The following is a 27,033-nucleotide window of genomic DNA, read 5'->3' on the forward strand; positions in this document are numbered from 1 at the left end:
GAGACTTTTTATTTATTTTTTTCCTTTTTTTTTTGGTGTCCTGCACTGGTCAGCTCCACCTCCTCCTCCCTCTTCCTCCTGCGCAGCTCCCTCCGCTCCACAACAGTCTTCCACCATCCACTAATCTGTTTAATTCTCCAGTGTTCCTCAGCCAGAACAATAGAAGTCCTTACTGCCATGTTTCGTTTCTCAGTCTGCCCCGAACGCAGCCCAGACCCCGGTGATCAGCCGCTGTGTGTTTTGGTAATTGCCGTGTAACTGAAGTGTGTCTTGACTGATGTGATTACTCTGAGGCAGATTCAGCCTGATGTTTCCTGTTAAAGTCTATTTTTAGAAGCTGCAGCGTTCAGTGATGGGCATCTGCTCCTCCACATGATTCACCGCTCGTTCCCCGAGGAGGCCGGACCTGCCTCACAGACTAAACCCCAGGGACTAAAACAGGACCAGACCTATAGTTTTCAATGATCCTTCTCACTGTGGTTGTTTCTTCTTCCACGGTTTAAGATGCGAGTCCTGGATTCTGTCGTGACTGGAACACAGAATTGTCTTTTTTAAAGCCCATGATTCATCAGCGGACCCTTCTGAGAGGGGGGGTTAACCCCTTAACTCCCGCCTGAACCGAGCACATTTTCTCCAGTTTGGCTTTACCCCAATCCTAAAGCTTCTGGAAAAAAGCTGTGAAAATAGCGACAAAACTGACACAATGATGGAAATGTGACAAAAAAGTTAGGAAAAATTTATGAAAACGTGGCAAAAATGTCACAAGAAATTGACACATAAATGACGAAAAAATGACAAAAATGTGACAAAATGTGACAAAATGTGACAAAAAAATTATAAAAAAATGATTAAAAATTGACGAAAACATTTCAAAAAAATGTCAAAAAATGTCAAAAATGTGACAAAAAAATGATTAAAAATGGACGGAAAAAATAACAAAAAATTACCAAAAAAAATTACAAAAAAGTGACATAAATGAGTTGAATACCCAACAAAAAACCATTTAACCATTACCCTGGCCCTAACCTTCATGTGTGTCATGATATCTCACGTTTTCACAGCAGACTGTCCCTCCCGAGCAGACCATCTCGCACTGACCTTCTGAGAGGTTCAGTTTGCTCGAATGTCACCATTTTATCACATGTCATTCTCACTGCTGCCTGCAGAGGGCGCCCCAGGCCAACTTGAAATCAGAACGAGCCCTGTTTCAAACTCCTTGCTTTCTTTTTCCTTACGTTTCACATGATTTTCAAACAATAAAACCTTAAATATCAATGCTGTGCCTGTAATGAGAGACTAACTTCCTGTGTGTGTTTCTCAGACTCTCTGGATGACCTCGCTGTGATTACCAGGCCGGCAACTGGAGCGTCCCGATTGGTTCAGCGTCGTGATTGACCGTGGATTGGCGCGCTCTGATTGGTTGACCGTGGATTGGCGCGCTCTGATTGGTTGACCGTGGATTGGCGCGCTCTGATTGGTTGACCGTGGATTGGCGCGCTCTGATTGGTTGACCGTGGATTGGAGCGTTCTGATTGGAGGATTTGCGCGGTGGGTTTCCGGTCTGGCGCCGCCTCCCCCCGGGGCCGGCGTGCGCTCACAGCAGGCCCCCTCCCCCTCACTGCTCACCAGAGCCCATGCACAAGGTGAATCTGTCCTTCCTGTTTATATCTATTGTTTAGCTGTTTACTGTTCCCACTCCATTTGTTTGTCATGTTAGTGTAAACCTGGTGTATTCTTCACTTCTTTGGTCCAAAACGGTCCCCAGCGGTTCCTCGCGGCACTGACACATGGTCCTCCAGGCTCAGCCCACATTGGCCTCCATTTTCTTTTTTTTTTTTCAATTATGTTTTTATTGAGAGATATGAGACGGTACATTGCAAGTTTGCCAAGTAGTGTATCTGCAATCATATTTGTTTAGACATAATGGCGAGTATATTCATATACACACATACCTACACATACATACATATTGTTTTGTCTCCATCCCCTTTTTTTTTAAATAATAAAATAAAATAAAGTGAAAAAAACAAAAAACAAAATTTAACCATTGAACACCCAGAGAGTAAACAGAAGCAGTAAATCACTATCCGGATTGGGATTAATTCAAGTAGTTATATATTATAAATGATGATCAGCACTCCTATCAACTAAAAGCAGACAGTAGTTTATGTCATTTCAGGCATATATTGTTTAGCATATCTTTCCCACTTTTCCCAGTGTTTAACAAATAAATCCATCTTTAGGTTCACAATGAAAGTGATCTTTTCCATTTTGTAAATGCCCATAATTATATGGGCCCAGTCTTGGACATTTGGTTCTCTCTGTACTCTCCATTTTTTTGTAATAGCTTTTTTAGCTGCAGCCAAGAGAATATTCCAAAGATACCCATCTAGTGTTTGCATTTCTTCGGTCTTATAACCCAAAAACATGGTTTTGAAGTCAAGGGGAATGTGAGTGTGAAAAATATGCTTTATGGCATTATTAACATCAAACCAATACTTTTGTAGAATATGACAATCCCAGAATACATGGTAATGATGCGCTATCTGGCAACCACAGTTTCTCCAGCAGCCATTGCTTCCTTGAGAAAAGTGTGCACTTTGATGAGGTGTTATAAAGAAATGTGTTACACTTTTCCAACAGAATTCTTTCCAAATATGAGATTTTGTACTTCTCCACTGAGATGTGCATATGTATTCCCACTCCTCTCCTGTTATAATAATATTGGCGTCCATTTTCAAACAGCAAATTTGGGCAAAGTTCGGTGTTTAGTTTGTCTTTTTGGTTTTTGGGCCAGATCCTGTGCCTGGTGCGAGGACAGCGTAAGCTTCAAGCGCTGTGGTTATCTTCCGATTGGCGGACGTTGCAAGAGGGCGTTGCTTATAAAAAGAGAGAGAGAGAGGACTGAGGCTGGTCACACTTAAAGGAACAGGCCAGCGTTTTTCCACACTGAGATATGTTCTTACCTGAGCTGTGGCGAGTTCTTTAGGACCTGTCTGATCTTCAGTCACGTAAACACAGCGCAGACGGCGTTAGCATTTAGCCTCTCCCTCTCTCCTCTATAGCTCCAAAACAGGTCAAGATAGGGCTGCTCGATTATTGAAAAAATAATAATCACGATTATTCAAACGATTATTTGTTGCCTTTAAAAAAATCCATCAAAAAAGTGACAAAAATCCAGCAAAAAAGTGACCAAAATCCAGCAAAAAAGTGACAAAAATCCATCAAAAAAGTGACAAAAATCCATCAAAAAAGTGACAAAAATCCATCAAAAAAATGACAAAAATCCATCAAAAAAGTGACAAAAATCCATCAAAAAAATGACAAAAATCCATCAAAAAAAATTACAAAAATCCATCAAAAAAAATTACAAAAATCCAGCAAAAAAGTGACAAAAATCCATCAAAAAAAATTACAAAAATCCATCAAAAAAATGACAAAAATCCATCAAAAAAAATTACAAAAATCCGTCAAAAAAGTGACCAAAATCCAGAAAAAAAGTGACCAAAATCCAGCAAAAAAGTGACCAAAATCCAGCAAAAAAGTGACAAAAATCCATCAAAAAAGTGACAAAAATCCATCAAAAAAATGACAAAAATCCATCAAAAAAGTGACAAAAATCCATCAAAAAAATGACAAAAATCCATCAAAAAAAATTACAAAAATCCATCAAAAAAAATTACAAAAATACAGCAAAAAAGTGACAAAAATCCATCAAAAAAAATTACAAAAATCCATCAAAAAAATGACAAAAATCCATCAAAAAAAATTACAAAAATCCGTCAAAAAAGTGACAAAAATCCAGAAAAAAAGTGACAAAAATCCAGAAAAAAAGTGACAAAAATCCCAAAATCCCAAAATTTGAAAAAAAAAAAAAAAAAATTAGAATCGTTTTTTTGCGATTATGCTTATTTTGTAATTGTTTACTGTTGTAATCGAAATCGTAATCGGATTTCGATTAATTGCACAGCCCTAGGTCAAGATAGAAGCTACCAAGCTCTTCCACGTTTTCCCTATTTAAATATGGTTACGTGAAGTGTTCCACTACAAAGTATAATTACACACAATTAAACAATGTGGATTTTCTAAGCGGATAAAAGGGGAACTATATTGTAAGGCGTAATAATACCAGGAGTAGTTCCAAATCCGCACAGTAATCTTCACTTTACTGTGCGGATGCCGAACTACAGCCGGTCCCGCTGTGGCGCGAGTTTGCACTTGTTGCGTTAACACGAACAAAACAAAAGCACATGTTCCCCCACAACCCCTCTCCCTCCCCCCTGTCCCATCCCGGCCGCGGAGTCTGATTGGAGGAAAAGGCTAGCATAACACCGCCATTGGTCATGGGTGTTTCTCCACCCCTCGTACCTCCCACTTAAAGGGACTATACGGAGTTTAAAATGTTAAAATGATGGATTTTCCTCCCCCTGCATGTTCCTCCATGTCCTCATGTGTCGACTTTCACGCAAAAAGTTGTTAAAAAAAAACAGGCGGAGTTTGAGTTTTTACAGATTTTTTCACTGATGATTAGTTTATTGAAAAACTAAACAAAATATCCAAAATCCCTCTGAGAAAACCTTAGTCACTAATATGCAGTGTTAATTTTAACAACATATATTATTTTAGTTTTAGTCTTTTGACTAAAATGCAATTTAATTTTAGTCCAGTTTTAGTCGACTAAATTTCAGACTAATCTAGTGGACTTTGCATTGATAATATTGATTCTAATCATGTTTAATGTTGTTCCTCTGCTTCATGTTTCTGCTCCACATGAACAAAGCTCAGAGCTGATCCTTTAAACATGATCTGAGGCTCTTTCAGACGCTCAATACAAGTTTGGATGATTTTAGTCTCTCCTTTTCATTTTTATTTAGTCTGATTTTAGTCGACTCAAATATCTGGACATTTTAGTCACAGTTTTAGTCTCATGAGAAACTTTTAATGTAGTTTTAGTCCAATTTTAGTCACAAAAATATCACTTTGACTAAAATTAGGACTAAATATTTTAGTCGACGACATTAACACTGGTAATATGTCAATAAAATAAAACCATTTAATCTGGCTCAATTCATTGTTTTGATTTCGTTGCCCAAAATATCAGCAATTTTGGCCATTTTAATGCTGAAAATGCCTTATTTTTATGTGAAAACATAAAATAACAGAAAAAATGCAACACATTTTTTCTCATATTTATATCTGTGATGTTCAGCAGAAGCTTCAAATTGACGTCTCTACATTTATCTTTTTCCCCTGCTCACCTGCAGTGTCTCGCCTTAAAGGAGCAAGATCTGAAAGTGGGCTCATACTAAGCTCAACATCGACACTATATCTGCGTTCAGGAACACAAAGAAAGAAGGGGACTCCCCACATTAATTGTACATTTTTATGTTTTTGTCACTGGTTTTGTTTGTTTTCCTGTTGACGCTGTAGCTACTGTGGGACAAATGCAGCTTATCTTAATGTTTCCCATGGTCCTTTGCAGCAGGCGGTGTGGCGCGTCCGTCAGGAGCCATGTGCCCCCCTCACAGCCACAACATGGACCAAGCCAAACTACAGGGGGGGTCTGTGGGCGGGGCGTCTCAGAGAGGGGGCGTGTCTTTGGAGCCATTCATTCACCAGGTGAGTGCGGCTCATCCCTGTCATACGTCACGTCACTGTGTCTGATGTCACTGTGATGTCACTGTGATGTCACTGTGATGTCACTGTGATGTCACTGTGTCTGATGTCACTGTGATGTCACTGTGTCTGATGTCACTGTGATGTCACTGTGATGTCACTGTGATGTCACTGTGATGTCACTGATGCCCCCGTGTCTGCGCAGGTGGGGGGTCACACCAGCATGATGCGCTACGACGACCACACCGTGTGCAAACCTCTGATCATCCGGGAGCAGCGCTTCTACGAGTCTCTGCCCCCGGAGATGAAGGAGTTCACCCCCGAGTACAAAGGTGCCACAGCTCACACTTCTGTCACTTCTACTGCTCATGTAGCACTATGTGTTTTAGGACTAGATAATATGACTGTACTCAGGAGAACCGGTGGTTTATGGAGTTTAGGGGGTGTGGGAAAAACGACAGACCAAGAAGGATTAAATAAAGAAAATATTGTGGACTTTAAACCACAAATAAAGTTCAGTTCAAATAATAGTGTCAGACAGCAAAGAGCGACCAAGAAAATATTGAAAAGTGTGGTTCAAATGTTCAGTTTGTAGTTTGTAATCCTTCGTTAAGGTTTGTAACCCTTATCGGAGTAGTTGGAATAAAAAACAAGTCCATAATCCGAGGACCCTCGTGGTAAAACAAAACAAACGGTGGTTCCTGCCAGCTCCATCAGTTCAGTTCATGGGAGTTTCAGGGTGAACAAAAAACCGGACCTGGAAATAAGGTCAAAAAACAGGGAAAAATCATCAGTTCAGTTACCGGTAACAAACCAGAGTCCATTCATCATCTTTATTTCAGTAATTTAGGCGCTAAATTACACAGTCATTCAATAATCAATAATCAAATCCTTTACGTACGTACGTTCAAAAACTCATTAGGATATTTCATAGCACAACACGCCGTCGACGCTACGAGCGCTAGGCTACTACCATAACAATCGAGCAATGTGTATCACAACCACGGCCGTACCGAAAACAAACAAATATACAGCGGCGTAACACAGCTGCCGAATATAAGGCAACAAGGAAACTCACCGCTGAGATGGATCTTATCAAAAGCTGATTTTAGAGGCATTAAATCAAGCTAGAAGCCTGTGGAGATCTCAGACCAGACGCCAACTTGCAGGGGGTTACACTCAGGGACATGTTCATCCAGACTTCCTGCTTTCTCCAGGGGTGGTGCTGGTGTGTTTCGAGGGCGACTCGGACGGCTACATTAACCTGGTGGCGTATCCGTACGTGGAGAGCGTGGGGGAGGAGCCTGAAGAGAGGGACGCCCCGGAGAGAGAGCAGCCCCGACGAAAGCATTCGAGACGCAGCCTGCACCGCTCCTCCTCCGACCACAAGGGGGAGCACAAAGAGCTCAAGGAGTACAAGGAGAACAAGGAGGAGAGGACGGAGCGGCGAGAGCACGACCAGGACTCACAAGAGAAGTAATGACACGCTGTTTTCTTAACTTCTTCTATTGTTTTGGCTCGTGCCTTGTCATGGATTTAGCTTGTCCATATTAATGTGATGTGTATACTTGTGTCTCCTCCTCAGTCTGGGCGAGCTGAAAAGCCCCCGTCTGGACCCGAAGCTTCACTCCGAGGTGCCGTTTCAGATGCTGGACTGGAACAGCGGCCTGAGCTCAGAGAAGATCAGTTTTAACCCCTGGAGTCTGCGCTGCCACAAGCAACAACTGAGCCGCATGAGGAGCGAGTCCAAGGACCGCAAGCTCTTCAGTATCCTTCACTGCACTCTTCACTGTTCACTGCACTCTTCACTGCACTCTTCACTGCACTGTTTACTGTTCACTGCACTCTTCACTGCACTCTTCACTGCACTCTTCACTGTACTCTTCACTGCACTGTCAGAGCTCAGGAGTTTAGGCACCTCACCATTGATATTTCATGTTTTATCATTTTAAGGCGAGACACTGCAGGTGAATAGGGGAAAAAACATAATGTAGAGACGTCAATTTGAAGCTTCTGCTGAACATCACAGATATAAATATGAGAAAAAATGTGTTGCATTTTTTCTGTCATTTTATGTTTTCACATAAAAATAAGGCATTTTGAGCATTAAAATGGCCAAAATTGCCTATATTTTGGGCAACGAAATCAAAATAATGAATTGATTAAATGGTTTTATTTTATTGACATATTAGTGACTAAGATTTGTTCAGAGGGGATTTTGGATATTTTGTTTAGTTTTTCAATAAACTAATCATCAGTGAAAAAATCTGTAAAAACTCAAATTCCGCCTGTTTGTTTGGTTTCAAAGTTGAATAAATCAGGCTAGGAATTAGATTAAAAAATCCCTCTGAAAAAACCTTCAGAATCTTGTTAGGCCTCAGACTGTAAAAAAAAATGACAAAAAAATGACAAAAAAATGACAAAAAATGACAAAAAAATGACAAAAAATTGACAAAAAAAATGACAAAAAAAACGACAAAAGAATGACAAAAAATGACAAAAAAATTGACAAAAAATTGACAAAAAACGACAAAAAAACGACAAAAAAACGACAAAAAAACGACAAAAAATTGACAAAAAATGACAAAAAAAAAGACAAAAAAACGACAAAAAATTGACAAAAAATTGACAAAAAATGACTAAAAAATGACAGAAAAAATGACAAAAAAACCGACAAAAAAATGACAAAAAAACATCAAAAAATTGACAAAAAAACGACAAAAAATTGACAAAAAATGACAAAAAAGGTGGTTTCAAAGCTGAATAAATCAGGCTAGGAATTAGATATTAAAAAATCCCTCTGAAAAAACCTTCAGAATGTTGTTGTGTCTCAGCCTGTAAAGTTTGGAGTCTGTGGGAGCTTCTATAAGGGCTCAGGCTCTGCCCGAGTGCGGCTTCTCTCATTCAGAGAAAACCAGCCCTGAAGTTTTGTAGCGAGTGCGCATGCTCGGCCCGTTCTTCCACTTTTCCGCTCCAGCGTCTCGTAGGAGGAAAAACACCATATTTGGGTGAAAGCGTCATCACGGGGCCCCTTAGCAGGACACGTGGATGTCAAATCTGTCAATATTTATGAATGAAAACCCGCGGGAAAGACGGCCTTTCTACGCCCACAAAAAAATGACAAAAAGGTGACAAAAATGTGACAAAAATGTGACAAAAAAATGGACAAAAAAATTACAAAAAAATGACAAAAAAAGGACAAAAATTGGACAAAAATTGGACAAAAATTGGACAAAAAAGTGACAAAAAAGTGACAAAAATTGGACAAAAATTGGACAAAAAAATGACAAAAAAATGACAAAAATGTGACAAAAATGTGACAAAAAAATGTGACAAAAAATGTGACAAAAATGTGACAAAAATTGGACAAAAATTGGACAAAAAAGTGACAAAAAAGTGACAAAAATTAAACAAAAATTGGACAAAAAAAATGACAAAAATTGGACAAAAATGTGACAAAAAAATTACAAAAAATGACAAAAATGTGACAAAAAAATGACAAAAATGGGACAAAAAATGACGGCGCAGCAGCTCCTTCCGGGTCGCCCCCACCTCGCAGACAAAACATCATCAAATAAACATCATCATTTTTATATCTGACATGAAAACTAAGATGTAAAGGGAGGAAAACAGATACAAATCTCCACTTCCACCACTGCGGGAAACATCAATACTTTCACCTAAAGTGTCTCGCCTTAAATAACGTGTGGAAGAGACGCTTTACGAGTGAGGACTGGCTTGGTCTGCATTTCGAACAGACAACAATGAAAATGACACATGACTTAACCACACGAAATCGTTGTGCCATGAAAATCCATCTTGTTGCTTTATACAATGATAACCATAACAACCTATAATATCTTAGTTTTGCCTGAATGTTTCACTTGCACTGGTCTGTGAGCCGTGTGCAGCTGTTCCTTTAGAGCTGGCACATCTGGATTCACTCAGCAGAAGGTCATAGTTCACTTTCTGATGTAGAGCTTCAAAAACACAGCTGAGCGAGTCCTGTTTACATGCCCACACCTGGGGAGAGACATGGACTTGTTATTAGGTTTTTTTGGACTTTGCATCCGTGAAAGCACATTTATTTACTATAATCAATACTGTCTGACTGATATGCTGGAAAAGGACACAGACACAAAGCTCTAGATGAGTCGTTCCTTGACCGCCCGTTCCCAGAGTTCCTGTTGCTGGAGAACGTGGTGCATCACTTCTCCTTCCCCTGTATCCTGGACCTGAAGATGGGCACGCGGCAGCACGGAGACGACGCCTCGGAGGAGAAGGCCGCCCGGCAGATGAAGAAGTGTGAGCAGAGCACCTCCGGCACGCTGGGGGTCCGAGTCTGTGGGATGCAGGTACGAAGTATAACCATCAGGAGGAAGGCCTCCCAGTGTTTACAAGGCAACAGAGTACGCTGAAAGCAGAGGAACAGAGTACGCTGAGAGCAGAGGAACAGAGTACGCTGAAAGCAGAGGAACAGAGTACGCTGTAGTCAGAGGAACAGAGTACGCTGAGAGCAGAGGAACAGAGTACGCTGAAAGCAGAGGAACAGAGTACGCTGTAGTCAGAGGAACAGAGTACGCTGAGAGCAGAGGAACAGAGTACACTGAAAGCAGAGGAACAGAGTACGCTGAAGTCAGAGGAACAGAGTACGCTGAGAGCAGAGGAACAGAGTACGCTGAGAGCAGAGGAACAGAGTACGCTGAGAGCAGAGGAACAGAGTACGCTGAGAGCAGAGGAACAGAGTACGCTGAGAGCAGAGGAACAGAGTACGCTGAAAGCAGAGGAACAGAGTACGCTGTAGTCAGAGGAACAGAGTACGCTGAGAGCAGAGGAACAGAGTACGCTGAAAGCAGAGGAACAGAGTACGCTGTAGTCAGAGGAACGGAGTACGCTGAGAGCAGAGGAACAGAGTACACTGAAAGCAGAGGAACAGAGTACGCTGAAGTCAGAGGAACAGAGTACGCTGAGAGCAGAGGAACAGAGTACACTGAAAGCAGAGGAACAGAGTACGCTGAGAGCAGAGGAACAGAGTACACTGAAACCAGAGGAACAGAGTACGCTGAAACCAGAGGAACAGAATACGCTGAAATCAGAGGAACAGAGTACGCTGAAGTCAGAGGAACAAAGTACGCTGAAGTCAGAGGAACAGAGTACGCTGAAGTCAGAGGAACAGAGTACGCTGAAGTCAGAGGAACAGAGTACGCTGAGAGCAGAGGAACAGAGTACGCTGAAAGCAGAGGAACAGAGTACGCTGAAACCAGAGGAACAGAGTACACTGAAAGCAGAGGAACAGAGTACGCTGAAAGCAGAGGAACAGAGTACGCTGAAGTCAGAGGAACAGAGTACGCTGTAGTCAGAGGAACAGAGTACGCTGAAATAAGAGGAACAGAGTACGCTGAAGTCAGAGGAACAGAGTACACTGAAATAAGAGGAACAGAGTACGCTGAAGTCAGAGGAACAGAGTACACTGAAATCAGAGGAACAGAGTACGCTGAAACCAGAGGAACAGAGTACGCTGAAACCAGAGGAACAGAATACGCTGAAACCAGAGGAACAGAATACGCTGAAATCAGAGGAACAGAGTACGCTGAAATCAGAGGAACAGAGTACGCTGAAACCAGAGGAACAGAATACGCTGAAACCAGAGGAACAGAGTACGCTGAAAGCAGAGGAACAGAGTACGCTGAAAGCAGAGGAACAGAGTACGCTGAAGTCAGAGGAACAGAGTACGCTGAAATAAGAGGAACAGAGTACGCTGAAGTCAGAGGAACAGAATACGCTGAAATAAGAGGAACAGAGTACGCTGAAGTCAGAGGAACAGAGTACACTGAAATCAGAGGAACAGAGTACGCTGAAACCAGAGGAACAGAATACGCTGAAACCAGAGGAACAGAATACGCTGAAATCAGAGGAACAGAGTACGCTGAAGTCAGAGGAACAGAGTACGCTGAAACCAGAGGAACAGAATACGCTGAAACCAGAGGAACAGAATACGCTGAAATCAGAGGAACAGAGTACGCTGAAATCAGAGGAACAGAGTACGCTGAAACCAGAGGAACAGAATACGCTGAAACCAGAGGAACAGAGTACGCTGAAAGCAGAGGAACAGAGTACGCTGAAAGCAGAGGAACAGAGTACGCTGAAGTCAGAGGAACAGAGTACGCTGAAATAAGAGGAACAGAGTACGCTGAAGTCAGAGGAACAGAATACGCTGAAACCAGAGGAACAGAATACGCTGAAACCAGAGGAACAGAATACGCTGAAATCAGAGGAACAGAGTACGCTGAAATCAGAGGAACAGAGTACGCTGAAACCAGAGGAACAGAATACGCTGAAACCAGAGGAACAGAGTACGCTGAAAGCAGAGGAACAGAGTACGCTGAAAGCAGAGGAACAGAGTACGCTGAAGTCAGAGGAACAGAGTACGCTGAAATAAGAGGAACAGAGTACGCTGAAGTCAGAGGAACAGAATACGCTGAAATAAGAGGAACAGAGTACGCTGAAGTCAGAGGAACAGAGTACACTGAAATCAGAGGAACAGAGTACGCTGAAACCAGAGGAACAGAATACGCTGAAACCAGAGGAACAGAATACGCTGAAATCAGAGGAACAGAGTACGCTGAAATCAGAGGAACAGAGTACGCTGAAACCAGAGGAACAGAATACGCTGAAACCAGAGGAACAGAGTACGCTGAAAGCAGAGGAACAGAGTACGCTGAAAGCAGAGGAACAGAGTACGCTGAAGTCAGAGGAACAGAGTACGCTGAAATAAGAGGAACAGAGTACGCTGAAGTCAGAGGAACAGAATACGCTGAAATAAGAGGAACAGAGTACGCTGAAGTCAGAGGAACAGAGTACACTGAAATCAGAGGAACAGAGTACGCTGAAACCAGAGGAACAGAATACGCTGAAACCAGAGGAACAGAATACGCTGAAATCAGAGGAACAGAGTACGCTGAAGTCAGAGGAACAGAGTACACTGAAATCAGAGGAACAGAGTACGCTGAAACCAGAGGAACAGAATACGCTGAAACCAGAGGAACAGAATACGCTGAAACCAGAGGAACAGAGTACGCTGAAGTCAGAGGAACAGAGTACACTGAAAGCAGAGGAACAGAGTACGCTGAAACCAGAGGAACAGAGTACGCTGAAACCAGAGGAACAGAATACGCTGAAACCAGAGGAACAGAGTACGCTGAAGTCAGAGGAACAGAGTACGCTGAAATCAGAGGAACAGAGTACGCTGAAACCAGAGGAACAGAATACGCTGAAACCAGAGGAACAGAATACGCTGAAACCAGAGGAACAGAGTACGCTGAAGTCAGAGGAACAGAGTACACTGAAAGCAGAGGAACAGAGTACGCTGAAACCAGAGGAACAGAGTACGCTGAAACCAGAGGAACAGAATACGCTGAAATCAGAGGAACAGAGTACGCTGAAGTCAGAGGAACAGAGTACGCTGAAGTCAGAGGAACAGAGTACGCTGAAGTCAGAGGAACAGAGTACGCTGAAGTCAGAGGAACAGAGTACGCTGAAAGCAGAGGAACAGAGTACGCTGAAGTCAGAGGAACAGAGTACACTGAAGTCAGAGGAACAGAGTACACTGAAAGCAGAGGAACAGAGTACGCTGAAATCAGAGGAACAGAGTACACTGAAGTCAGAGGAACAGAGTACACTGAAAGCAGAGGAACAGAGTACACTGAAAGCAGAGGAACAGAGTACGCTGAAGTCAGAGGAACAGAGTACACTGAGAGCAGAGGAACAGAGTACACTGAAGTCAGAGGAACAGAGTACGCTGAAATCAGAGGAACAGAGTACGCTGAAGTCAGAGGAACAGAGTACACTGAAAGCAGAGGAACAGAGTACACTGAAAGCAGAGGAACAGAGTACACTGAAGTCAGAGGAACAGAGTACACTGAAAGCAGAGGAACAGAGTACACTGAAAGCAGAGGAACAGAGTACACTGAAGTCAGAGGAACAGAGTACACTGAAAGCAGAGGAACAGAGTACACTGAAGTCAGAGGAACAGAGTACACTGAAGTCAGAGGAACAGAGTACACTGAAAGCAGAGGAACAGAGTACACTGAAGTCAGAGGAACAGAGTACACTGAAAGCAGAGGAACAGAGTACGCTGAAATCAGAGGAACAGAGTACGCTGAGAGCAGAGGAACAGAGTACACTGAAAGCAGAGGAACAGAGTACGCTGAAGTCAGAGGAACAGAGTACGCTGAGAGCAGAGGAACAGAGTACACTGAAAGCAGAGGAACAGAGTACGCTGAAACCAGAGGAACAGAGTACGCTGAGAGCAGAGGAACAGAGTACGCTGAAGTCAGAGGAACAGAGTACGCTGAGAGCAGAGGAACAGAGTACACTGAAAGCAGAGGAACAGAGTACGCTGAAAGCAGAGGAACAGAGTACGCTGAGAGCAGAGGAACAGAGTACGCTGAAAGCAGAGGAACAGAGTACGCTGAAAGCAGAGGAACAGAGTACGCTGAAAGCAGAGGAACAGAGTACGCTGAAAGCAGAGGAACAGAGTACGCTGAAAGCAGAGGAACAGAGTACGCTGAAACCAGAGGAACAGAGTACGCTGAAGTCAGAGGAACGGAGTACGCTGAAAGCAGAGGAACAGAGTACGCTGAGAGCAGAGGAACAGAGTACGCTGAAGTCAGAGGAACAGAGTACGCTGAAGTCAGAGGAACAGAGTACGCTGAAGTCAGAGGAACAGAGTACGCTGAAGTCAGAGGAACAGAGTACGCTGAAGTCAGAGGAACAGAATACGCTGAAGTCAGAGGAACAGAGTACGCTGAAACCAGAGGAACAGAATACGCTGAAGTCAGAGGAACAGAGTACGCTGAAACCAGAGGAACAGAATACGCTGAAATCAGAGGAACAGAGTACGCTGAAATCAGAGGAACAGAGTACGCTGAAACCAGAGGAACAGAGTACGCTGAGAGCAGAGGAACAGAGTACGCTGAAATCAGAGGAACAGAGTACGCTGAAGTCAGAGGAACAGAGTACGCTGAGAGCAGAGGAACAGAGTACACTGAAATCAGAGGAACAGAGTACGCTGAAACCAGAGGAACAGAGTACGCTGAAATCAGAGGAACAGAGTACGCTGAAGTCAGAGGAACAGAGTACGCTGAGAGCAGAGGAACAGAGTACGCTGAAGTCAGAGGAACAGAGTACGCTGAAATCAGAGGAACAGAGTACGCTGAAGTCAGAGGAACAGAGTACGCTGAGAGCAGAGGAACAGAGTACACTGAAATCAGAGGAACAGAGTACGCTGAGAGCAGAGGAACAGAGTACGCTGAAATCAGAGGAACAGAGTACGCTGAAGTCAGAGGAACAGAGTACGCTGAGAGCAGAGGAACAGAGTACGCTGAAGTCAGAGGAACAGAGTACGCTGAAGTCAGAGGAACAGAGTACGCTGAGAGCAGAGGAACAGAGTACGCTGAAATCAGAGGAACAGAGTACGCTGAAAGCAGAGGAACAGAGTACGCTGAAAGCAGAGGAACAGAGTACGCTGAAATCAGAGGAACAGAGTACGCTGAAATCAGAGGAACAGAATACGCTGAAATCAGAGGAACAGAGTACGCTGAAGTCAGAGGAACAGAGTACGCTGAGAGCAGAGGAACAGAGTACGCTGAAATCAGAGGAACAGAGTACGCTGAAGTCAGAGGAACAGAGTACGCTGAAACCAGAGGAACAGAGTACACTGAAACCAGAGGAACAGAGTACACTGAAAGCAGAGGAACAGAGTACACTGAAACCAGAGGAACAGAGTACACTGAAAGCAGAGGAACAGAGTACACTGAAACCAGAGGAACAGAGTACGCTGAAGTCAGAGGAACAGAGTACGCTGAGAGCAGAGGAACAGAGTACACTGAAAGCAGAGGAACAGAGTACGCTGAAACCAGAGGAACAGAGTACGCTGAAACCAGAGGAACAGAATACGCTGAAATCAGAGGAACAGAGTACGCTGAAGTCAGAGGAACAGAGTACGCTGAAGTCAGAGGAACAGAGTACGCTGAAGTCAGAGGAACAGAGTACGCTGAAGTCAGAGGAACAGAGTACGCTGAAAGCAGAGGAACAGAGTACGCTGAAGTCAGAGGAACAGAGTACGCTGAAGTCAGAGGAACAGAGTACACTGAAGTCAGAGGAACAGAGTACACTGAAAGCAGAGGAACAGAGTACGCTGAAATCAGAGGAACAGAGTACACTGAAGTCAGAGGAACAGAGTACACTGAAAGCAGAGGAACAGAGTACACTGAAAGCAGAGGAACAGAGTACGCTGAAGTCAGAGGAACAGAGTACACTGAGAGCAGAGGAACAGAGTACACTGAAGTCAGAGGAACAGAGTACGCTGAAATCAGAGGAACAGAGTACGCTGAAGTCAGAGGAACAGAGTACGCTGAGAGCAGAGGAACAGAGTACGCTGAAAGCAGAGGAACAGAGTACACTGAAGTCAGAGGAACAGAGTACACTGAAAGCAGAGGAACAGAGTACACTGAAGTCAGAGGAACAGAGTACACTGAAAGCAGAGGAACAGAGTACGCTGAAATCAGAGGAACAGAGTACGCTGAGAGCAGAGGAACAGAGTACACTGAAAGCAGAGGAACAGAGTACGCTGAAGTCAGAGGAACAGAGTACGCTGAGAGCAGAGGAACAGAGTACACTGAAAGCAGAGGAACAGAGTACGCTGAAACCAGAGGAACAGAGTACGCTGAGAGCAGAGGAACAGAGTACGCTGAAGTCAGAGGAACAGAGTACGCTGAGAGCAGAGGAACAGAGTACACTGAAAGCAGAGGAACAGAGTACGCTGAAAGCAGAGGAACAGAGTACGCTGAGAGCAGAGGAACAGAGTACGCTGAAAGCAGAGGAACAGAGTACGCTGAAAGCAGAGGAACAGAGTACGCTGAAAGCAGAGGAACAGAGTACGCTGAAAGCAGAGGAACAGAGTACGCTGAAAGCAGAGGAACAGAGTACGCTGAAACCAGAGGAACAGAGTACGCTGAAGTCAGAGGAACAGAGTACGCTGAAAGCAGAGGAACAGAGTACGCTGAGAGCAGAGGAACAGAGTACGCTGAAGTCAGAGGAACAGAGTACGCTGAAGTCAGAGGAACAGAGTACGCTGAAGTCAGAGGAACAGAGTACGCTGAAGTCAGAGGAACAGAGTACGCTGAAATCAGAGGAACAGAGTACACTGAAAGCAGAGGAACAGAGTACGCTGAAATCAGAGGAACAGAGTACGCTGAAGTCAGAGGAACAGAATACGCTGAAGTCAGAGGAACAGAGTACGCTGAAACCAGAGGAACAGAATACGCTGAAGTCAGAGGAACAGAGTACGCTGAAACCAGAGGAACAGAATACGCTGAAATCAGAGGAACAGAGTACGCTGAAATCAGAGGAACAGAGTACGCTGAAATCAGAGGAACAGAGTACGCTGAGAGCAGAGGAACAGAGTACGCTGAGAGCAGAGGAACAGAGTACGCTGAAATCAGAGGAACAGAGTACGCTGAAGTCAGAGGAACAGAGTACGCTGAGAGCAGAGGAACAGAGTACACTGAAATCAGAGGAACAGAGTACGCTGAAATCAGAGGAACAGAATACGCTGAAATCAGAGGAACAGAGTACGCTGAAATCAGAGGAACAGAGTACGCTGAAGTCAGAGGAACAGAGTACGCTGAAAGCAGAGGAACAGAGTACGCTGAAGTCAGAGGAACAGAGTACGCTGAGAGCAGAGGAACAGAGTACGCTGAAATCAGAGGAACAGAGTACGCTGAAGTCAGAGGAACAGAGTACGCTGAGAGCAGAGGAACAGAGTACGCTGAAGTCAGAGGAACAGAGTACGCTGAAGTCAGAGGAACAGAGTACGCTGAGAGCAGAGGAACAGAGTACGCTGAAATCAGAGGAACAGAGTACGCTGAAAGCAGAGGAACAGAGTACGCTGAAAGCAGAGGAACAGAGTACGCTGAAATCAGAGGAACAGAGTACGCTGAAATCAGAGGAACAGAATACGCTGAAATCAGAGGAACAGAGTACGCTGAAGTCAGAGGAACAGAGTACGCTGAGAGCAGAGGAACAGAATACGCTGAAAACAGAGGAACAGAGTACGCTGAAGTCAGAGGAACAGAGTACGCTGAAACCAGAGGAACAGAATACGCTGAAATCAGAGGAACAGAGTACGCTGAAATCAGAGGAACAGAGTACGCTGAAGTCAGAGGAACAGAGTACGCTGAAAGCAGAGGAACAGAGTACGCTGAAGTCAGAGGAACAGAATACGCTGAAATCAGAGGAACAGAGTACGCTGAAGTCAGAGGAACAGAATACGCTGAAACCAGAGGAACAGAATACGCTGAAATCAGAGGAACAGAGTACGCTGAAGTCAGAGGAACAGAGTACGCTGAAATCAGAGGAACAGAGTACGCTGAAATCAGAGGAACAGAATACGCTGAAACCAGAGGAACAGAATACGCTGAAATCAGAGGAACAGAGTACGCTGAAATCACAGGAACAGAGTACACTGAAAGCAGAGGAACAGAGTACACTGAGAGCAGAGGAACAGAGTACACTGAAAGCAGAGGAACAGAGTACACTGAAATCACAGGAACAGAGTACACTGAAATCAGAGGAACAGAGTACACTGAGAGCAGAGGAACAGAGTACACTGAAATCACAGGAACAGAGTACACTGAAATCACAGGAACAGAATACGCTGAAATCAGAGGAACAGAGTACGCTGAAATCAGAGGAACAGAGTACACTGAAAGCAGAGGAACAGAGTACACTGAGAGCAGAGGAACAGAGTACACTGAAAGCAGAGGAACAGAGTACACTGAAAGCAGAGGAACAGAGTACACTGAAATCAGAGGAACAGAGTACACTGAAAGCAGAGGAACAGAGTACACTGAGAGCAGAGGAACAGAGTACACTGAAAGCAGAGGAACAGAGTACACTGAAAGCAGAGGAACAGAGTACACTGAAAGCAGAGGAACAGAGTACGCTGAAATCAGAGGAACAGAGTACACTGAAATCAGAGGAACAGAGTACACTGAAATCAGAGGAACAGAGTACACTGAGAGCAGAGGAACAGAGTACGCTGAAGTCAGAGGAACAGAGTACACTGAAATCAGAGGAACAGAGTACGCTGAAATCAGAGGAACAGAGTACACTGAAAGCAGAGGAACAGAGTACACTGAGAGCAGAGGAACAGAGTACACTGAAAGCAGAGGAACAGAGTACACTGAAAGCAGAGGAACAGAGTACGCTGAAATCAGAGGAACAGAGTACACTGAAATCAGAGGAACAGAGTACGCTGAAAGCAGAGGAACAGAGTACGCTGAAGTCAGAGGAACAGAGTACACTGAAATCAGAGGAACAGAGTACACTGAAATCAGAGGAACAGAGTACGCTGAAATCAGAGGAACAGAGTACGCTGAAAGCAGAGGAACAGAGTACACTGAAATCAGAGGAACAGAGTACGCTGAAATCAGAGGAACAGAGTACGCTGAAATCAGAGGAACAGAGTACGCTGAAAGCAGAGGAACAGAGTACGCTGAAGTCAGAGGAACAGAGTACACTGAAAGCAGAGGAACAGAGTACGCTGAAATCAGAGGAACAGAGTACACTGAAGTCAGAGGAACAGAGTACACTGAAAGCAGAGGAACAGAGTACGCTGAAATCAGAGGAACAGAGTACACTGAAAGCAGAGGAGCTCCGCTTGTTTGGATCACATTCTATGAGCATTTTCACTTGGTTTTGGCAGAGCTATTTTCCATTCCTCGTAAACAATCCCTATATAGACAGACAAAGAGATGAGACAATTTCTCAAAGCCAGTCTTTGGAGTTCTTTCTAGCCGTTGTTACACATAGTACGGCTCTACTATGTGCCCGTATTATCACGTATCGACTCTACCCAGTATAGCACGACACACCCGCGCCCCCACAGATGAGCAGCACAGTCATAAAGGTTTTGTGAGCCCCGATGAGAACAAATGTGGACAAATGCTGCCTTCTGGTAGGGGTTAAAACAGCTAAAATACGAAACATGAAGGTAAGCAGCATGCTAATGTTATGCTAATCCTGCTAAAGTTGCACTGAATGCCAATATCGACAAAATCCCTGTTTAGAACAGCAGTCCATCCATCCATCCATCATCCATCCATCCAGAGTAGACTCCGCCCTCGTGTGACGTGTAGCTCGCGCTGCTCCAATGCTAACAGTCCGAGCCTCATTAGTGTGAGATTTGTCAAATGTTTCTCTCAGTAAAAGGCACCAGGCTGGTTTTCATAGTAACCCAGCATCATCACAGGAGGAACATCTGGCTGTGTCAAGTTCCCTAAAACTACACCAGGCACCAGGCTCTTATGGGGGAAGCGGCATATGGAGGTACTACAGCATTGGCGGAGCAAAGCAGAGCAGTCAGTGGGCATTGGGTCGCACCTGCCTGTGGGAAAGAGAGGGAATAAGCACGTTTGGATCATCGGAGGAGTGTAGTGGCTATTATATATATGCATATGTGCTTTATAGGCAGGTTCGGTCGCTGATCTCTGACTTATCAACTGTTGTGCATGTTCTGTACCCAGGCTGATGTTCCTTGTTGTTTAGGTGTACCAGCTGAACACGGGGCACTACCTCTGCAGAAACAAATACTACGGCCGCGGTCTGTCGAACGAGGGCTTCAGAGAGGCGCTGCATCAGTACCTCCACAACGGGAAGGCGCTCAGACGGGACCTCTTCGAATCCATCCTCAACAAGCTGCGCAGTCTGAAGGCCGTGCTGGAGCGTCAGGCCTCCTACCGCTTCTACTCGTCCTCTCTGCTCATCATCTACGAGGGAAAGGTGAGCGGTCAGAGGGCGGCTGCGCGTGGGGAAATCATTCATTAGAACGTTAGAGGAGGTTTTCCAAAACAATAAACCTTATGAAGTCTGAACGAGTGCTGAATCAGGCAGCTGCACTACACACCAGTGGTTTCGCTGGGATAATTTCTCTCCTTCATTTTGAAGGACAGGGTTGAAAAAAATCCGTCATTAGCAATTTTTATCCTTCATGAATTAATCTCTCATAAGCGTTTTTTTTTTTTATAAATATATATATAGGCTGCATGTTATATATGTTAGTAAAAATGTGAGATTGCAGGATAAATGGAGCTAAACTAAACCTGATCTGAACAGTCACGGTACATTTTGCAACAGAAATGTGCATAAACTCGTGCGTAAAAGTCTGAGAGGAGACGACTTTCAGAGTCACTGCTCATCAACATCAAGGCTCAGATTACGCTCAGACAAATGTAAACTGGAGCTTATTATTTGCATTTTTTATTTTTATTTTAACGGAATGTAAGAAACGGTGGGTGAACGGGACAATGTTTACCAGTTCCATCACTGAACTACGGGCCGCTACCACATGGGGAGGGAAAGAAAGAGAGAGAGTGGCTCATCCTGAGACTTACGTGAGAAGAGCGGCTCCATATTAATCGTCTTTAACCGCGTTTGCATCGTGGTTTTCTTCCCCGTGTTGTTGTTAGCGCCCGGGTCAGGAAAGTTAGCGAGCGAGGCAGTGGTAGAACTTGTAAGACGCAGTGTGAAACTTTAGAGAGAGAGAGAGCCCCGCGCACTCTGAAAAACAGCAGAGCTGCGTCTTTATTTTCGTTACGGCTTGATTTTCAATCCTTCAAAATGACGGACGGCCTTTGAAATTTTCCGTCAAAGTAAAAAATATTCCGTAAATGATGGAGAATTTTCAGTTAATGTGACCTCTGCTACACACAGCGCAGGCCTTTGAGGCTCTGAAGCTACACACATGCAGTCGGGCCCTCGTTGATATGTCAGCGACTGCCTCCCCCTCTTCCACACCGCCTGAGGCCCCCCCCCCCTTCTGCACAGCAACAGCTCGTTTGGGGAAGGTTTACAGCTCAGTTTCTCACCTGTGATTGGTCAAAAAGCCGCTTCATCCTGTGCCTGAACTTAACCTCGCACTGGTCCGGCTCCAGGGCTTGTTACCATAGCGATGTACCTTTATCAAAGGTGACTCCCATCGTGTGTTCGTGGCCAAACTGCAGGTCCACCTTCAGCTGACGTTGGCTTTAAAGGGACTATACGGAGTTTAAACATGTTAAAATTATCTGTTTTCCTACATGTTCCTCCATGTCCTGATGTGTAGAAGGAGCTCAGACCTGTTCACCACGACGGCCTCTACAATCCTGTCACTCAGAAAGGTGTTAGTTCAGGTCCGAAGTGCCGTCAACCACAAGCTTAATTTAGAAGCTATAATATAAGACCTAGTAGTGAGTATAAAATGAAACAACTGGCATCCAGTCCCTTTAATATATGATATTGATTGATTTTCGACATACCTTAAAGCCACTCTGCCACACACCCAATAAATAGAATAGAATACAAGCATTTATTGTATTACAAATAATATTATTATTAAAAAACAGCTTAAAATGACAGGAGTGTGTTTGCTGTGAGCGGCTCACCTCTCCCAAGACCTGACTGTGACTTTACTGGGTCGTCTCCAGTTCATCTCCATAGAGACGATAACCAAAGCCAAATATGAGATTATAGGTGAAAAAAAGTTGATATAAGTGTATTTAACTGACTGTATTGGTGGTGAGCACTTACTTTTAATCCCGGTGGCGTCTAGGACGCTCCGGGATCAATTTAAGTTGTCAGTTTAAGGTTTCTTAAAGGGGGGGTGTTATGCAAAATGGACTTTTTCAAGCTTTCCATCATGTTATTCTGTCACTCCCTCATTAGCCCCTTAACTCCCACCTGAGCCGAGCACATTTTCTCCAGTTTGGCTTTACCCCAATCCAAAAGCTTCTGGGAAAAAAGCTGTGAAAATAGCAACAAAACTGAGATGAAAACAATGATGGAAATGTGACAAAAAAGTGACGAAAAATTGATGAAAAATGACAAAAAAATTATAAAAATTTGACAAAAAAATGACAAATAAAGTTACAAAAATGAGTTGAAAACCCAACAAAAAAATGATGGAAAAAAAATCTAATGACGTGAGGAAAAAGATCCTCTCAGTTCAGGCGGGAGTTAAGAGGTTAAAAACATGGCTGAAGTGTTGCCTTGGCACATTCACGTATTTCTGAGTCATCTGTAAAAACTCTGATGGCGGCCATTTTAGGGATAGGTTTGCCTGAGTCCTCCTAGGAACGCCCCCACCTCCTGGAGACGCCTCCGAGCTTTGGTCACCAGCCGAGTAACCAACCACTGCTCCTCAGCAGAACCCCCTCCCCACTGATGCCACAGACAGCGTGTGGAGGGGGCGTGTCTAAAGGCTCAGAGGTTCTTAAAGAGACAGAGGCCTATTTCAAGACATTCACTACAGCCATTTTGAGAGAGACATTTTATACAAGGCAGTTATTCTAATTTACTGCATTTACAGACCAGCAGAAGGTTTGTCATCATTGTAGTGTGATATAGACTGGTGCTGTGGGACTGACAAAAGCAGAACACCCCCTCTTTAAAGCAGAACACCCCCTCTTTAAAGCAGAACACCCCCTCTTTAAAGCAGAACACCCCCTCTTTAAAGCAGAACACCCCCTCTTTAAAGCAGAACACCCCCTCTTTAAAGCAGAACACCCCCTCTTTAAAGCAGAACACCCCCTCTTTAAAGCAGAACACCCCCTCTTTAAAGCAGAACACCCCCTCTTTAAAGCAGAACACCCCCTCTTTAAAGCAGAACACGCCCTCTTTAAAGCAGAACACCCCCTCTTTAAAGCAGAACACCCCCTCTTTAAAGCAGAACACCCCCTCTTTAAAGCAGAACACCCCCACTTTAAAGCAGAACACCCCCTCTTTAAAGCAGAACACCCCCTCTTTAAAGCAGAACACCCCCTCTTTAAAGCAGAACACCCCCACTTTAAAGCAGAACACCCCCTCTTTAAAGCAGAACACCCCCTCTTTAAAGCAGAACACCCCCACTTTAAAGCAGAACACCCCCTCTTTAAAGCAGAACACCCCCTCTTTAAGCTTTCACTATCGATCTGTCTCCATGTTTACGGATCCGTTCCATCCAAAAACTACCTGAAAAACAATAGAACCTGGAGCTCCATAGAGGCCATCAGGATCAAAAGACCCCCCATAGTCGTGGGTTCATTGAACGGTGAAATACACAATACTATGAACTTTTTCAGTATTAAAAGTTACATACTGTAATTTCAGCCAGATAAGGGCTCTTTACTATCAGCCACGGCAGCTAACTGTGCGGCCTGGTGCACACACAGGCCTAACTGGAACATAAGCCGCAGGTTTTCATCGTGCTGTCGTGCCTCCGCTCAGAGCGGCCCAGAGACGCCGCTCACCGTCATATTGGCCGCAGGGTTCAAAGTGTGGGGGAAAAGTAGGAGCTTAAAGGCTGGAAATGACAGTAATACACTTTTAAATAGGTTTAGTATGGAATAGTTCCCCGTCCAAATCTATTATTTGATAACCCGCTGCAAGGCCGTGGGAGCCCAGGGTGCTGATGGCGCTGCAGAACCCCCTGGTGGATAGTTTGTGAACTGCAGGCAATATTAACCCCTTAACTCCCACCTGAACCGAGCACATTTTCTCCAGCTTTACCCCAATCCAAAAGCTTCTGGAAAAAAGGTGTGAAAATAGCGACAAAACTGAGACGAAAACAAGGATGGAAATGTGAAGAAAGTGAGAAAACATTGACGAAAAAGTGACAAAAAAGTGACAAAAAATGACCCAAAAAAAATGACAAAAAATGAACAAAAAAGTGAGAAATTTTTGACGAAAACTTGAGGAAAAAAGTGACGAAAAAGTGATAAGAATTTGACCAAAAAATGCGAATATTTTGACGAAAATGAGTCGACTGTCCGACAAAAAAAGCGATGAAAAAAAATGTGACGTGAGGAAAAAGATCCATTCAGTTTTGTAGGTCTTTCAAATGAGGCGTTACACTGGCCTACAGGATTTGGGTAAAGCTGAACTGGAGAAAATGCTCTCGGTTCAGGCGGGAGTTAAGAGGTTAATAAACAGGATTTATGCACAGGAAAAGTATTTTGGGGGTAAGTTTTGTCCCTCAGCGCCCCCTAACTAAAACATCCTCCCACGGCTCTGACCCGCTGCATTTTCTATGTTGAACGAGTCGCTGGGAGCATGTTTTGTATCTTTAACTGTGTAACATAAGCCAAAATGTTCCGCAGTGTTCCTTTAAGTCTCATGGGCTTCGTTTCTGAAGAGTCACAGTCGAACCATCAATGCAGAGTGAACAGAAAGTATCACTGTATTGGCCAACGTGTTTCCTTTGAGCTTTTTTGCCTTTTTTCCATTTCAATTTCACTCTGACAACAATGGAAATCCCCACACAGGAAGTGCTCCCCCTCCCCAGACAAAGGTGGGGGGGGGGCGGGTGGAATCAGGTGAACCGGGACCTGTGTATGGTAGGGCTGTGCAATTAATCGAAATCCGATTACGATTTCGATTACAACAGTAAACGATTACAAAATAAGCATAATCGCAAAAAAACGATTATAATTTTTTTTTTTTTTCAATTTTTTTTTTCAATTTTTTTGTTCACATTTTTGGATTTTTGTCACTTTTTTGATGGATTTTTGTCACTTTTTTGATAGATTTTTGTCACTTTTTTGATGGATTTTTGTCACTTTTTTGATGGATTTTTGTCACTTTTTTGATGGATTTTTGTCAGTTTTTTGATAGATTTTTGTCACTTTTTTGATGGATTTTTGTCACTTTTTTGATGGATTTTTGTCACTTTTTTGATGGATTTTTGTCAGTTTTTTGATGGATTTTTGTCACTTTTTTGATGGATTTTTGTCTTTTTTTTTGCTGGATTTTTGTCTTTTTTTTGCTGGATTTTTGTCACTTTTTTGATGGATTTTTGTCACTTTTTTGATGGATTTTTGTCACTTTTTTGATAGATTTTTGTCACTTTTTTGATGGATTTTTGTCACTTTTTTGATGGATTTTTGTCACTTTTTTGATGGATTTTTGACACTTTTTTGATGGATTTTTGTCACTTTTTTGATGGATTTTTGTCACTTTTTTGATGGATTTTTGTAATTTTTTGATGGATTTTTGTAATTTTTTGATGGATTTTTGTAATTTTTTGATGGATTTTTGTAATTTTTTTGATGGATTTTTGTCACTTTTGTGATGGATTTTTGTCACTTTTTTGATGGATTTTTGTCACTTTTTTGATGGATTTTTGTCACTTTTTTGATGGATTTTTGTCATTTTTCTGCTGGATTTTTGTCACTTTTTTGATGGATTTTTTTAAAGGCAACAAATAATCGTTTGAATAATCGTGATTTCAATCATGACAAAAATAATCGTGATTATTATTTTTTCAATAATCGAGCAGCCCTAGTGTATGGTAAAGAAAAGTATCTGAAATCATTGTGGAACCTCCTCCTCATCCTCCCCTTGTGCCTCCGCAGGAAACGCAGGACTCTTCCCGGCACCAGAGAGAACCCCACTGCTGCCCCGCCCCCGCCGACACAGGCCCCGCCCACTGTGCCACGGACACGCCCCCTCCCCCCACCAAACCCCCGGCCTCCGCCCCCTCCCCCGCCGCTCCCCTGGTGGACGTTCGGATGATCGACTTCGCCCACTCCACGTTCAAAGGCTTCCGGGGGGACACTGCGGTGCACGACGGCCCCGACCGAGGCTACGTGTTCGGACTCGAGAGCCTGGTGCGCATCCTGGAGAACCTCCGGGACGAAAACACGCCCCCCACCTCCACCTCCGCCCCCCCTCACTTTTAACCCCGCAAATAAAACCGAGAAAAGAAAAAAAAAAAAATCTGAACCGAGCCGAGACTCCCACATGTGCTTCTGTGTGTGAGGACCTCTTCAAACGTCTATTTTAATTGGTCCAATGTTGTGTTTTTATCAATGGAGTCCAGTAGAAATGTGTCGTCGTTTTAACAAAGATTTTTATGGACTTTATGGGCAGGTTTCCGGGGCGGCAACGCGAGAGGCGACGCAAACTGAAGGCGGCGTTTCAGTATTCACACTCACAGGATCCCACGTTCGAAAGAGCCCGTGTTTTTGTGTTTTTTTTGGAGTAATTATATCTCATAAAACAAAACATGGTGGCCCTTCACACACGCTAGCTTCCTCCACACTCGTCAGGCCTTCCTCCTCATGTTGCTGGCTCACTGTTTTATTTGAACGCGCGACTAAAAGGGAAACAAAAGTGATATTTTCTGCACAATAATGTCACGCTCCTGCTTTACATTGTAAGACAATCACGAACTGTCCCCGATTCTGTCAGTTATTAAAACGAAACAAGTCTCCGCTTTGCAAGAAGACCTTCAGCTGCGAACATGAGCTCCCGCTGGATAATTACTGCATGTTGTGGCCAGATAACGCTTTACCCTTTAGATACAATAAAATACAGTCTTTTATTTGATTAGGGGGAAAT

General features: G+C 43.8%; 1 protein-coding gene across 1 annotated transcript; it reads left to right on the forward strand.

Annotated features, from left to right (window-relative positions):
* Positions 1 to 1,438: 1,438 nt before the first annotated feature.
* ip6k1 (inositol hexakisphosphate kinase 1) lies at positions 1,439 to 26,654 on the forward strand. The gene is made up of 8 exons (XM_079556668.1): positions 1,439 to 1,643; positions 5,483 to 5,619; positions 5,822 to 5,948; positions 6,834 to 7,092; positions 7,202 to 7,383; positions 9,796 to 9,971; positions 20,227 to 20,460; positions 26,046 to 26,654. Exons 2-8 carry the CDS (start codon positions 5,512 to 5,514, stop codon positions 26,370 to 26,372), a joined length of 1,413 nt encoding a protein of 470 aa, XP_079412794.1. The 5' UTR covers positions 1,439 to 1,643; positions 5,483 to 5,511; the 3' UTR covers positions 26,373 to 26,654.
* The last annotated feature ends 379 nt before the right edge of the window (positions 26,655 to 27,033 follow it).

This window comes from Gobius niger, assembly GCF_951799975.1.
Source record: "Gobius niger genome assembly, chromosome: 5".
NCBI lineage: Eukaryota > Metazoa > Chordata > Actinopteri > Gobiiformes > Gobiidae > Gobius > Gobius niger.